The sequence below is a fragment of the Poromitra crassiceps genome (genome assembly GCF_964638095.1).
Source record: "Poromitra crassiceps genome assembly, chromosome: 14".
Taxonomy (NCBI): Eukaryota; Metazoa; Chordata; class Actinopteri; order Beryciformes; family Melamphaidae; genus Poromitra; species Poromitra crassiceps.
In genome coordinates this window covers 1,389,217-1,403,782 of record NC_139633.1, presented here as the reverse complement: position 1 = coordinate 1,403,782, position 14,566 = coordinate 1,389,217, and the positions used below count along the sequence as shown (strand labels likewise).

The following is a 14,566-nucleotide window of genomic DNA, read 5'->3' as shown; positions in this document are numbered from 1 at the left end:
TTCACAAATTACTCTCCCCTACCGAGCCAGAGAGCAGCGACGGCGCGAGTGGTGGAACTGAGAAAAGTGACAGCAGCGTTTATCTCCTGTCACCACAAGAGGTTTGCTGGTACAGAAGTGGACTGAGAGTCATTTAAGAGCATATGGGGTGTGGCGCGTCCGGGTAGTGTAGCGGTAGATTCCCTGCCTATACCAACATGAGGGTCGCAGGTTTGCACCCCCGTGTTACCTCCGGCTTGGTCGGGCATCCATACAGGGCACGCTTGGCTGTGTCTGCGGGTGGGAAGCCGGAATGGCGCCCTGGTCGCTGCACAGACGCCTCCTCTGGTCGGTCGGGGTCGCCTGTTCAGGGCGGAAGGGAACTGGTGGGTGAATAGCGTGATCCTCCCACTGGCTACGTCCTGCCGGTGAAGCTCCCCGCTGTTAGGTGAAAAGAGGCAGCTGGCAACTGCACATGTATCGGAGGGAGCATGGTGCTAGTCTACGGCTCTCCCCAGATTGGCAGAGGGGGTGGGGCGGCGACCGGGACAGCAGGGGGAATTGGCTAAGTACAATTGGGGGGTGGGGGGATAAAATAAAAAGAGCATATGGGGTGTGATTATTTATATGAAATCTACCCCCTACTCATGACCTTTGACCTTTAGCACATGCAAAACATACTCATGGCTGTCTGCACTGCTAATAAAATGCTGGTTGTTACTTTGTGGCTCAGCTGCAGATTCAGAAACAGTCGTAATTTTCACCTAAAGTTGAGTATAAACCAAACTTCACCCAAAATTCCTTATCCCTTACTCTGACTTTAACTAATCATATTGTTTTGAGATATAGCTATTTTTCTCTTTGCGGTTTGGTCAGAAAGCGAAAAACAGAGATTCATTACACAGGTGGTGCAGCAGGTGGTGCAAAATAATTGATTGATTCCCCCCCCTTTCTCGCATTTGTTCTTGGCCAATTTTCCCTGCCTCAGCGGTCCCGGTGGTTGCTCCACCCCCTCTGCCGATCTGGGGAGGGTGTGGACTCTCGCATGCCTCCTCCGATACATGTGGAGTCGCCACCGGCTTCTTTTCACCTGACAGTGAGGAGTTTCACCGGATGGCTGTAAGTTACTGTAACACATGCAGAGGAACACATTATCCCCCCCAGTTCCCCTCCCCCCAAGCAGGCACCCCGACCGACCAGAGGAGGTGCTAGCGGCAGTGACCAGGACACATAACCTTGTCTGGCTTCCGACCCACAGACACAGCCTGTCTGTAGGGACGCCCAACCAAGCCGGTACTAACTAACAACAACGGGGGGTCGAACCTGCGGCCCTCGTGTTGGTTAGGCGAGGGAACAGACCGCTAACACCACCCAGGCGCCTAGAAGCTATTGTGGTGTGATGCTCTTGGAAAGTAATCCTCATTCCCTGACATCGAAATGAAAAGAAACTTAACACTGCTCTGTTATTTTTCCAGTAACCTGATTCCTCCTATCAATTGAGAACACTTCTATCTCTCTATGTTGTTTTGAATGCTCCTGACACATTAGTCTCTACTGTTTTGGGGACTGGACCTGTGGGTATCAGTGAACCAATCACCAAACCCATCAAACATGCAGACCCCCCCCCCCCCCCCCCAGAGGGAAGCAGTATCAGTCCAATCAATGGCATCATTAGACGTGCTAAGGCCTCCACACAGCTGTTGCACAGAGGAAGAACCAGATCACCTGGATGATGCCGAGTGCCCGAGGCTGGATTCGTTTCCAACATGTTAACAAGGCCGTTTCACAGCTCGCAGTATGTTAATAGCACTAATAAGCCTATCTCTGCAAGTCATCTCAGGTGGCATCATGTCATGCTTTACAATGAAGCTGCTGGCCACATTTTAAACAGCATATAACTATGATTTTACAAAGCCGACTTAATTGCTTAAAGGGTGACTGAGGAGAGTCTTTGGTCTCGTACGTTGTTTGCTCAGGGTTCCTACACATTTTTCCATTTCAAAATTCCATACTTTTCCCAACTCAAATTTCCAGAATTCTCTGTCAGACCGTATTTGACATCTGAGTACACCAAGGGTGTCACTTTGTGGGGACATGTCCCCATTGTAAATGACACCTATGGCCACACACCACAATTTTGAGGTTTTGGGTTTGAGCCTCAGTGAAAGCTTGGACTATGCAGAACTTCTCAAGTGACGACTGAAAAGCTGTGACAGAAATGACTTGACCGTGTGAGACTCAGTCAGAGTTATGGAAATGGACACCCAGACGAAAGACTGAAAAGCTCTGAGAAAACCTGTCCTAACAAGTGTGACCCAGTGGCTCAGAGAGTTGGATTACTGCCCTGCAGTGTTGAGCTTGTGGGTTCAAGCCTCCGTCACTTTTGAGGTAATGGGTTTGAGCCTCAGTCAATTTTAAACGGCGGCAGCCAGAGGAACCAGTGAAATGCTCTGAGAAAAACCTGTCTTAAAAAGTGTGACCCAGTGGCTCCGAGGGTTTGATTGCTGGCCTGCAGTATTGAGGTTGTGGGGTCAAGCCTCGGTCAGTTTTGAGGTTGTGGGGTCAAGCCTCGGTCAGTTTTGAGGTTGTGGGGTCAAGCCTCGGTCAGTTTTGAGGTTGTGGGGTCAAGCCTCGGTCAGTTTTGAGGTTGTGGCGTCAAGCCTCGGTCAGTTTTGAGGTTGTGGGGTCAAGCCTCGGTCAGTTTTGAGGTTGTGGGGTCAAGCCTCGGTCAGTTTTGAGGTTGTGGGGTCAAGCCTCGGTCAGTTTTGAGGTTGTGGGGTCAAGCCTCGGTCAGTTTTGAGGTTGTGGGGTCAAGCCTCGGTCAGTTTTGAGGTTGTGGGGTCAAGCCTCGGTCAGTTTTGAACAGAGACAGCCAGAGGAAAGAGTGAAAAAGCCAGCGGGTGGCTGGGTCGATTCCTGCTCCACCACCACTACCTGGAAGCGATATTTTTTTCCCATGATGGTGAAGGCTAGGCGAAGGCATGACCCGCCCCTCTCTGCCTCTGATTGGCTGACTGTACTCGGCTGCTCCCACCTTCTTTCCAGGCCAGAAGTATCTCAAACGTGAGCAGCAGCTGCAAAACAATCATTAAATCAACAAGCATGAGATACTTCATTATATGGAACATTACAATTGCAAATCTGAGTTATTTAGGCCTACTTAGCCTATTGCACAGACGTGTCATTTTTTCTTGTCATTCCAAATTTAATCACGTTGTTGCTCTGATTAAGTAGAAGTACAGTTATTTGTGTAAAAAAAGACTGGTAAAGCAGAAGTACTGATTCAACTTAATTACTCAAGTAAAAGGAAAAAAGTACAGGCTCTGAAATGTACTCAAGTATAAAAGTAAAAGGTTTTCTGTGCAAGGCGAATAGAAACTCACGTCATATAAATATAATTCAAATACTATTCAACTTAAAGGGGCTCTTCAAAACATATTTTAAGATGCATAAAGACTATACTTTAATCGTCTAGTCTTAATCACTATGGCTGGCTAGCTCAGAGAGTTGGGTTGCTGTCTAGCAGTTTGGTGCTTGTGGGTTTGAGCCACAGTGACTTTTGAGGTTGTGGGTTCGATCCTCAGTCAGTTTTGAATGTCAACAGCCAGAGGAAAGAGTCATTTAAAGCCCTGAGAAAACCTCAGTCAATCAGTCTGACTTGGTGGCACAGAGAGTAGGCTTGCTGCCCGGCAATATTGAGACCTTGGCCACTTTTGCGGTCGTGGGTTCGAGCCTCAGTCAGTTTTGAATAATGACAGGCAGAGGGAAGAGACAAGAGCGCCCGGAGAAGAGCTGTGAGTGTGAAGGGCAGCTGGTGGTGTGAAGGAATAATACACACAGTGACACTGGGGCCAGAGGTTGTGGGTTCTAATCCCGTTCCGCTGGCACTGCCTGGATCTAAGGGGGGGGCTGTTCGCCCCCCCTGACCTCTGCAGAGACATGAGCAGAGGGTTATGAGACAGAAAACCACAGAGAGCTGAAATTTTACTGACATCGGAAATATGTTTTATGTAACTGTTCTGGTTGTGTCGTCTTGAAAAAATAACTTTTTGAAAAACTGCTCTAGACTCAGTATATGACATGTCTGGATCTCTTTGCAGTCTGTCCATTTCAGTGGATCTGTAGGAGGCGCTGTGTCGCTCTGTGTATCTGCCTGTAGGAGGCGCTACGCTGGTGATGTTAAAGACAGGGCAGTGCTGTAATATGTCTCCTCCATCAGGAATCGAACCAACAGTGTACCTGTCAGACAGAGACAGTGACACACAGCCGCTCAGCTGACTGAGCTATGAGCTGTTGGTTGTTAAGCTTCTGATTTCTACACACTGTATTCACACTGACAATAACACAGAGCATAAAGAGTGAGACAGGTGAGATTTGTACCAGTGAGTTGAGCTAGAGTCAGGGACTGACTAGTCTCCTTCATCAGCTTATTTATATCAGTGTTCAAACTACTGGTGATGATAAAGAAGGATCACTGCTGCAGCTTATAATGTGAGTACTTTTTAAAAAATTGCCTGAGGCTGGGATTGAACCAACAACCTTTGCATATCACACAACATTTACATGTTTATCTGAGTGAGCTATAATCCACTTTCTCTTAAGCTCTTATCATATTTAGTCAACCTCATCCTGATTTTATTTAGTCAAGTTTTCGTCAACTAAGTGTCTAAGTATTTTCATCTCATCTTAGTCAAAGAAAACCGTAACTATTCATTAGAATTTCCAAACTTATTGTAAAGATATATTAATCTGTTATTCTGGAATTGTTTTAAGGTTTGAAGGTGCAATACAGACACAGATGTTTAACTTCATTTTTCCTCATAGTTTTCGTCTACGAAATCAACACTGCTATTGATGCATGTCTCCACCTAGTGGTGCACTCCTCTTCCAAACTCACACACACTTTTCCACAACTACACCATGTATCTGAAACAATGTTTACTTACTGTCAATCTCATCAAAGTTTCTGAAGACCATCTCCACGTGATCCCACTCCATAAAGCTGCATTTCCCAATGAAGGGCTGGGCAAACGTCACAAACTGATACATATTTCAATTAAAATACATGTCACTCTTGTGTTAGAATGAGTAAATGGGCATTGACACTGTTTTTATATAACCCTTGATCAATTCTCATTAATCTTTTATCTTTTCTTTTTTATTTGTCTGTAGGCTACATACGTGCACTGCCAAGAGTAGCGGCAGCATTATAAAACAGAGACCAGACTATATCAAAAACATAAACACACAGTGTCTAGGCTAGCAAGCAAAACTGCTGTCTGTCTGACCACAGACTGTAGAAAGAGACGCAGGATAGCCAAGCGAATGTGATTGGATGAACTTTTGATGCTAGGCCAATCACAGGCAGAGAGGGTGCCTCCAGCCTTCGCCATCATCCGAAAAAAAATATCGCTACCTGGAACTAGGGGGCCAACCTCCAATGTGTGAATGTTTTTGTTGTCAAGTTCCGTTTTTACAGCTCTTGCCTTCTCCCACACCAAACGTGCGTAACTTTGAAGTCATGAAAATCGACTATTTTCTTAGCACCCCCACATATTGGTCTAGCCTCTCCCGATCCCCCCCCTTAGAAAAAATCCTGCAGCCGTGCCTGTTGTTCTTTTCATTTTATTGCCCAAAATTGTAGTTTGTAGTTTGAGTAGTTAAACTACACCAAAATGACCAAAAAGTAGTTTAACTACTTGACTCACTACGCAAATATGAATGTAGTTGAACTACCAGCAAGCTACTACAAAATGTAGTTCAACTACATAGTTCAACTACATGTAGTTCACTACTCCCCAACACTGCGCGTCAGCAATAATGACGCTGAGGGGGGCGTGGCAAATCGGTGTATTTTGACTCCCCGGGAGTGAGACCGGGTTGGGAATACAGCTAGATGTTTATTATGTAACTCATTTAACTGGTTTTAAAATCCAACTGTTAACATGTATGTTACATTCTGATACCATGATAAAACACTTGCTTGTATTATCAATGTATTTTGTCTGTCTTCAGAATTGTATTAGTTAGAAAAATGAATAGTCAGATAGTCACAATAGACCAGTGGTTCCCAATTTTTTCTTTCTGGGACCCACTTTTTAAAAATGACAAATCACCATGAATTCACAATAGGTCTTATCTATAAATCGTGAGAAGAGCAAATTTGTGCATACATGAACTTTCCTGATAATTCTTTATTGCCATTTCCGCATCAGCTTTACATTTGGTTAAACATTTGGTATGTTATAACTTTGTTTTACGCACATTATTGAAAACATAAACATGTCAAATACTTTATGAATGAAACCCAATAAATGCATTTAGGTGGAGAATCTCAGTAAAACAATAGACACATTTTAAACACAAGACTGTGGAAGACATTTTGCAAATGTATTTGGCGACCCAAAAAAGATCTCCTGCGACCCACCTGTGGGTCCCGACCCAGTCTTTGGGAAACACTGCAATAGACAATAGTCTGGAATGAATGAATGAATGAATGAATGAATGAATGAATGAATGAAAATTTTATTTACGTGTCAGGACAATTTACATGACCCATCCCACATGGGATTATCAGACACATCAACATACAGTTATTTCCATATCTATTACGGTGCTTGAACAATACAAAACCGTACAAACACTGAAACAAATATTTTTTCCATACACTCTTTTCCTTTTTCCATACTTTTCAAGACCTGGAAAATACTAAAATCAAATTCCAGACTTGTGTAGGAACCCTGTTTGCTGCATTATGAATTAAGAGATTTAACTGTTTGCATGTCAAAAATGCTATAATATGTGTCGGCCATCAGCGGGATGGGAGGAACTTGTGCTCGGCTGTTAAGCAATTTTGCAGCTTTTATTCAAGCTGTCAAGTCAAACAATCAGCAGATAATACGGCCTTGCTTTGTCAATTACCAACGTGTCAAGAGATCCACTAAATGCAGCGACAGATGCCACTTCTCTGCTGTGTGACTGTATCATCGCAGAGGAAATATAACATCCTGATGTTTACATAAGAAAAGTATTAGTATCAGTCAGAAATGTAATTCCTTTCACCCATCCCTCTCGCAGGGGATTGACTCTCCAAAAAACATACAATGATTTTTTTTTGAAAAGCTAACAAAACAAACCCACACACAAAAAAGGGGAGCAGAAAAGCATCCTCGCTGATCTTCTGTCCATTTCCAACATCGCTTCTTGTATATTTTTTGGTGGAAATCCTCTTAGAATGCAAAGTAAATAGATTAGGATACAGTGAGGGATTAGGGCTCGCGCGGCGCTGTCAGATTAGCCGGTGAGCGCCGCGCGTCGACAGCTCTGACACGCCGATGGCTGCTGTTCAGGAAAGGGGCTCCGCGCCACGCTTTAAACTCGCTGCTTGGCTCCTGTTCATGAATAAAACTGTGGCCCGTAATCTCGGCCAACACACACGGGCGCACACACGCACACACACACACACACACGCGCACACACACATATGCACAAACGCACACACACACATACACGCACATAATACAGTACACACACAGAGTAAACCTGGAACATTCAATATCACTGCTGATGGAAATATAGTAGAAATCTTTCTTTTTTCAGCGCGATTAATGGCAAGGTTTGTCATTATGTCATTTTGTGAAGGCAAGACTTACTTTTTGAAATTTCATATACATATTATGAAATGTCCTACAATAAACGCTTTGAGTTTAGCAAACACTGCTTTCAGCTTTCGGGTCTGAAATGTACAACTCGCTGTCAAAGCTGACAATGCAAAACTAAATACCAGATATTCATTCATGGATCAAACATCTGCAGTTCTGTACAATGTTAGGAAAATTCCCACCCAGGCAACAGTAGAGGCAATGAATCACAAAGGTTACATAGGGTCTAAACATGTAGATGAAAAATGAATGTCCTGCAGGTTCGCGCCCCCGTGTTACCTCCGGCTTGGTTGGGCGTCCATACAGGCACGATTGGCTGGTGTCTGCGGGTGGGAAGCCGGATTTGGGGTGTGTGTCCTGGTCGCTGCACTAGCTCCTCCTCTGGTTGGTCGGGAACTGGTGGGAATAGTGTGATCCTCCCACGTGCTACGTCCTGCCGGTGAAGCGGCTGGTGACTGCGCATGTGTCGGAGGAAGCATGGTGCTAGTCTATGGCTCTCCTCAGATCGGCAGAGGGTGGAGCAGCGAGCGGGGCAGCACGGGGGGAAATTGGCCAAGTACAATTGGGGAGAAAACCGGAAGGGGTGGGGGGATCAGAAAAAAAAGAATGTCCAGTTGGAGAAAGTGATTGGAGAAGTTTTGTTTTTATACCAGTCCTAAATGAACCACATGGAGCGTACCAGGGTCTTCTTGTTCCTGAAAGAGAATGAACAGAAACGTCACAAAAGTACAATAAAGACTCTAGTAAGCTGTAATTAGACTACTATTAATTATACTCCTGAACTATTGTACCATCTTCCCCACTGGCCTCACCAGCTGAACTACAGAGTGAAGCCAAACGATCAACTTACATTCACCACATTTCTGTCAACCGAACCGATTTCTGAAAAACAAAAGCGAAAGATGGAAGATAAAGCGAATCATAATCTCAAGGTGTCAAGACGTTCCCATAAACCAGTCTTGACACTTTTCAACAAGTACAACAACCAAACATTAGCCATGCACAATCACACACGGCAGCCCCACAGCACAAAGACACACACACACACACACACACACACACGCACGTGCACACACACATGCACGTGCACACACACACACGTGCACACACACACACACACACACACACACACACACACACACACACACACACACGCGCGCGCGTGCACACACACACGTACACACACACGTGCACACACACACACACACACACACGCACACACACACACATGCGTGCACACATGCGTGCACACACACACACACACGTGCACACACACATGTGCACACACACACACACACACACACACGCGCGCGCGCGCGCACGCACACCGCAGAATGCCTGAACAGGTTACATGCTCACTCAGTAGTTGGGACGCGTTGGTTACAAATGTAAACCGTTGTCACTCATGGCGATCTCTCGCTCTGAGCCGTGTGCTAATACGTTTATGATTGACATTAAAACCCCGGCGTGCCTTATACAGATATTTAAAACGGCGATGCAAATTCCATTCCAATAGCCTACAGTCCGGATTATCAAATGACAGAGCGATTTGGTACTGAGACAATTGCTAATCGCATGAAAAATGGAATTATTAAAATGGAGAGAGAGCAGGATGATGATGATTGGGGGGGAATAAGAAAAGCGAATAAGAAGAAGTCATGTTTTCCTAATGGGTATTTTTCCTAAATGACCAGTTAGTGGTCTCAGACATCTGAGACCAGCGGACGAGGAGGAGAGGAGGAGAGCACTCAGGCTACATTTAGAGCCCAGAAAACAGACTCAATGTCGCCAGAGAATAGTTGCAGGGCGGCCCTGGAAGCCACATGACCAGCATTACAAGCTGTGATTGGCTATAATTGGCTGGATCTCAGCATCAGCTGCCACCTGATGAAAGGGTAAATGTGCTTTGTTGCAGGTGGTTCAGAGATAAGAGATACATTAAGAGTCGTTTTTATTTAAAGTTACAAAGACGCACTGTTTCCGTGGCGTCTTGCTTCTGTGATATGGCGTACTTCCGTTTGAAAGCGGATGTTGGGGCGAGGCGTTAAGCAGGGAGTGACGGGTCAGAACTGGACCAGAACCACCATGGCAAGTGACTCAGAGTCATATATTGAGTATGATGTTGAGCCGTCACTAATTCTGTATTGTACAAAATGCATAAATTCCAGAGTCACCAGCAGCAACCTTGGTGTCTTAAGAAAAGGAAGTGGTTTGGTTCATTCACGTCACTTTGAAGGTTGTAAAGTTGCAGGTTTTATATGAAAGTGATGTTTGATTGGTGGAAAACTGTTACAGTTTCGCAAGAAGTACAAGTAACAGGATGAATTTATCTTGATTGTTAAATAGACTAGGTTATGATATGGAAAATTTGAATGAGGAGAATACATTTTTCATTTCATTGTGACTTTCTTTAACCAAAGAGTATAGACCAAATCACCGTGACGTCACCATGTAAACAAATTTACTTCCGGGTACCACTTGGGGAAGGCGGCAGGTTTAAATGTGCGTGTTGTCAAATAAATGCTGTCAAACCCTCTCGTTGTTTTCGGCCGACTACTTTCAATTTAAATGGTTAAACGGTTGGTAAACATGCTTGTCCGACGTATCTAGCCTTTCTTCTGTGTTTGTTTTATGTAGTGTTAGCTAGCTAATAATGTTTGTTTGTCTGTCAAACTCCCTGTTTTTTTGCAGACTCGTAACCTCGCGTCACCAGGCTCTTCTCGGCGAGAGCAGACTCGTTAACGTTACAGACAGAGCTACCGACGCCACGTTAATTTAATTTAGCGTCAAGTCTACTCTGGTCTGGTCCAACAGGTAAATAAGCTAGTCTGGTCTCCACTAACGTTAGTGAAAGTGTTATTATGAATGATATTAAACAACAACACAACACGGACGAACCATTTTTGTCTTCTTTGTCTGTTTTTGTCTTCAACACGTCAGTTTGTGCCGTTCACCGCCATTATAATGTGTGGACCCAGGGGTACCTGGAAGTAAATGTAAACATCCCGCTGATTTGGTCTATACTCCAGCATTATAGATAACTCTCTCTCACACACACACCATCAAACACAAATAGGCACAGATACAGACAGACAGACGCACCTGTTTGTCTCCATGCCCTGATGGCATCTGCGCTCAGAGTGACACATATGTTCTCCTGCTGCGGCCTCCTCTGATTGGTTCTCCCAGCGCCACTGAGGACCAAACAGAAGAGAACTGGGTCACATTCGGAAACACTTGTTGTATTTTGTTTAAAGATCAAACATTACAATCCAAAAATGAATATGAAAAATACACTCTCTGATACTGCTTAAGTTTGTGATTTCCCAGTCAGCCCCCAGGAGAATCATAGTCTGTATGTCGGTCTGTTTCTTTGTTTGTTTTTCTGTTGAGCTATTGGGCGGAGGGGAGGGAGGTGGGATATGTTTATATATATGTTATGTATATATATGTATATATATTATTTATGTATGGGATGTTTGTATTGTCATTTGTATAAATGTCTAAATGTGATCATTGAAAACAATAAATACAATGTTGGAAAAAAAGTTTGTGATTTCCCACATTTCCCAGAATGCCTCTTGATAACCTCCAGTGAACGAGTATGAACTTGTTGCCTTCAGTAGGAGGAGAGATAAGTAGCAGTAGGTGGGTGAGAGTTTTTCAAGTCAGGAGAAAGTGAGAGTTGGTCCCTTCCTCAAAACGCCTTGTGGCTGGTCTGGGTAGTGCAGAGGTAAAAGCACTCGCCTAACAGATAATACCGGGTTCAATTCCCCGTAGCGGTAATTCCGGCTTGTTCAATTGGCCGTGTCTGTGGGTGGGAAGCCGGTGGGGTACAAGCTCTGGACACTGCACTAGTGCCTCCTCTGGTCGGTTGGGGTACAAGCTCTGGACACTGCACTAGTGCCTCCTCTGGTCGGTTGGGGTACAAGCTCTGGACATTGCACTAGTGCCTCCTCTGGTCGGTTGGGGTACAAGCTCTGGACACTGCACTAGTGCCTCCTCTGGTCGGTTGGGGTACAAGCTCTGGACACTGCACTAGTGCCTCCTCTGGTCAGTTGGGGTACGAGCTCTGGACACTGCACTAGTGCCTCCTCTGGTCAGTTGGGGTACGAGCTCTGGACACTGCACTAGTGCCTCCTCTGGTCGGTTGGGGTACAAGCTCTGGACACTGCACTAGTGCCTCCTCTGGTCAGTTGGGGTACGAGCTCTGGACACTGCACTAGTGCCTCCTCTGGTCAGTTGGGGTACGAGCTCTGGACACTGCACTAGTGCCTCCTCTGGTCAGTTGGCGTGGGAGAGGAACTGGGTGGAATAGCGTGATCCTCCACACGGTACGTCCTGCTGGTGAAACCCCTCGTTGTAAGGAAGGTGAAAAGAAGCCACACATGTGTCCGAGGAAGCATGTGCTAATCTACGTCTCTCCGCAGATCAGCAGAGGGGGTGGAGCAAGTACAATTGGGGAGAAAAATCCGAAAGACTTGATTGGGGAGGAGCACGCCTTGTGGCTGCATTGCATTCTGGTCTATTGAGGCTCCAGCTGGTGGAGAAATACAGTCTGTTTTCTGATATGTAGAGTTCCCTGTCTGCTGTCCTGCACTGCCCTCTGGCACTGAAAAAAAGCATGGGGGAAAGTTGCTGTGTCCCTGTGTGGTCATTTATTAGATGTATTATTCATATGTTATAAATACATTTGAATGTTATAAATACATGGAATAACACGGCCATCAATGGATTGTCACATGATCTAGGATTAGATTCTCCTCTCCTCTGCTCTTCACCTTAACGTACATAAGAACTATTCACTGTTTCCTCAGAATGTCTATCTTGGCAGTTGAGGTTTTAATTTAAACACCTGTGAAACACCTGTGGACCATCGTGGGCCTCTTACAGGTAATGTACACCAGACGCGTTGCGGCTGCGTGACTCTCGCCCATGTTATGTGATGGGCGATACATGATGCGGTACAGAAAAATTATGCACCTGTTCTATTTTTGTGGCATCCCGCATGCGTCTGACAGATGACATGAGTGTGGGTCTGTTCGCAGCCGTACCGGAGCCTCTGTTCCGGAGGCGGTGTACATTAGCCCTTAGGGCCATGTGAGACGCTGATCATTAGTGTTTCACCTTGTAGACAGAAACACTCAGTACTTATATTGTGCCTCGAGTGTTCTAATTTGGAGAATTGTGACTTGATTTGCATAAGTAGTCGAAATAAATCAGGCGCTAAATTGGAGGAAAGTCTCTTTTTTCAGGAGCGCCCTGTTCACATTCACAGATGGAAGCTGACCAGTACAACAACATTCTGATCTGCTGTCCACTGGAGCGCTTGGAGCTAAGGGCCTTGCTCAAGGGCACCTCGGTGGTGTTAATGAGGGGCGGAGCTAAGGGCCTTGCTCAAGGGCACCTCGGTGGTGGTAATGGGGGGCGGGGGGGTAAGCGCTGCTTTTTCACTTTCCCCACCCAGATTGATCCCGCCGGTTCGGGGGATTGAACAGACGACCCTCCGGTCACAAGCTCGCTTCTCTAACCTTTAGGCCACCACTGCCCCGTGCTTACGTTTGGGGTGTCGGTGTGGCGTCGTGGTTCAAAAACTTGTCTTCTAATCAGTAAATGAAAGTCAGATGCTCACTGACTCGTCAACCGAGCGTCTAAACGGAGATGTAAACCGTAAACGTTTAGCTCACGACCGCTCTCGACGAGCCTCCTTCGCCTTCGCCACCGCTCAGCGAAGAATAAGAATAGCCTCCATTTTCCTCACGCCACTGGCAGAGGACTAAGAGACAAGCGAGAGGGGCCAGCAGTCACCAAAGGAACGTTGGGATGCTTCCCAGATTCCCGTCTCCTCCTCTCTCACTTCTCCGGAGTCGGGATTTAGGAGCGAGGAGCCGTCATTGTGCTCGCCTCCCTCTCCTCCTCGGCGAGCCAAACGGGAGAACGCCCGTGTGCTATAATGCCTCCGCTCCTCCAGCTCGGCTAAGCTGTCACTGGCTTCACATGAGGAACAATGAAACTTCATCGGAGACCAGATTACGGGGTGGGGTGGTGGGGTGGGGTGGGGTGGGTTGGTGGGGTGGTGGGTTGGGGTGGGGTGCTGGGGTGGTGGGTTGGGGTGGGGTGCTGGGGTGGTGTGGTGGGGGCTTCAATATGATTTTTTTTAAGGAACGGGGAATCATGCACACAAAAAAGAGGCAGATGCCATTGTGTCTCTCTCTCTGTGGCTATTTGTGGGGAGGTGTTGTGGGGATCTGCTTTCTTCTTAGGGCAAAGACCTGGGCTAGTACGACCCCAAATCACCCTAACCCTCTTTACAACTCTTTTTTTCTCAACCTCTCTTTCCTTTTCCTGTTTAAAAAAAGAGCTTAGGACAGAGCATCTCTCTCTCTCTCCGTCTCTCTCTCTCTCTTTCCCTCTCTCTCTCTCTCTGTCTCTCTCTCTCTGTCTCTCTCTCTGTCTCTCTCTCTCTCTGTCTCTCTCTCTCTGTTTCTCTCTCTCTCTGTCTCTTTCTCTTTCTCTCTCTCTCTCTCTCTCTCTGTCTCTCTCTCTGTCTCTCTCTCTCTCTCTCTGTCTCTCTGTCTCTCTCTCTCTCTCTCTTTCTTTCTCTCTCTCTCTCTCTCTCTCTCTCTCTCTCTCTCTCTCTCTCTCTCTGTCTCTCTCTGTCTCTCTCTCTCTCTCTCTCTCTCTCTCTCTCTCTCTCTCTCTCTCTCTGTCTCTCTGGGCCCGGCTTGTTTAAATTGGCCGATAGGAAGGGATTTGGGATGGATGGAGAGGGCTTAGAGGAAAGCAGAGTGGAGAGAGAGAGAGAGAGAGAGAGAGAGAGAGAGAGAGAGACAGAGAGAGAGAGAAGAGGGGGCAGAGTCATCAGTGTTACAGCCAAACAGGCATGAAAAGCCGATGAGGATGAAAAGAACAAAAGTGCCTTTTTA

General features: G+C 46.1%; 1 protein-coding gene across 1 annotated transcript in view; it reads right to left on the bottom strand.

The window, feature by feature from the left end:
- Nucleotides 1-6,309: 6,309 nt before the first annotated feature.
- wdpcp (WD repeat containing planar cell polarity effector) overlaps nt 6,310-14,566 on the bottom strand; it is a gene marked incomplete at its 5' end in the record, with an annotated part of 96,269 nt that continues 88,012 nt past the window's right edge. Inside the window, 3 exons of the mRNA XM_083650468.1 lie at nt 6,310-8,335; nt 8,491-8,522; nt 10,743-10,834. Coding sequence (XP_083506594.1) covers nt 8,285-8,335; nt 8,491-8,522; nt 10,743-10,834 — 175 coding nt within the window. The 3' untranslated portion in view covers nt 6,310-8,284. The remainder of the gene's footprint in view (nt 8,336-8,490; nt 8,523-10,742; nt 10,835-14,566) is intronic.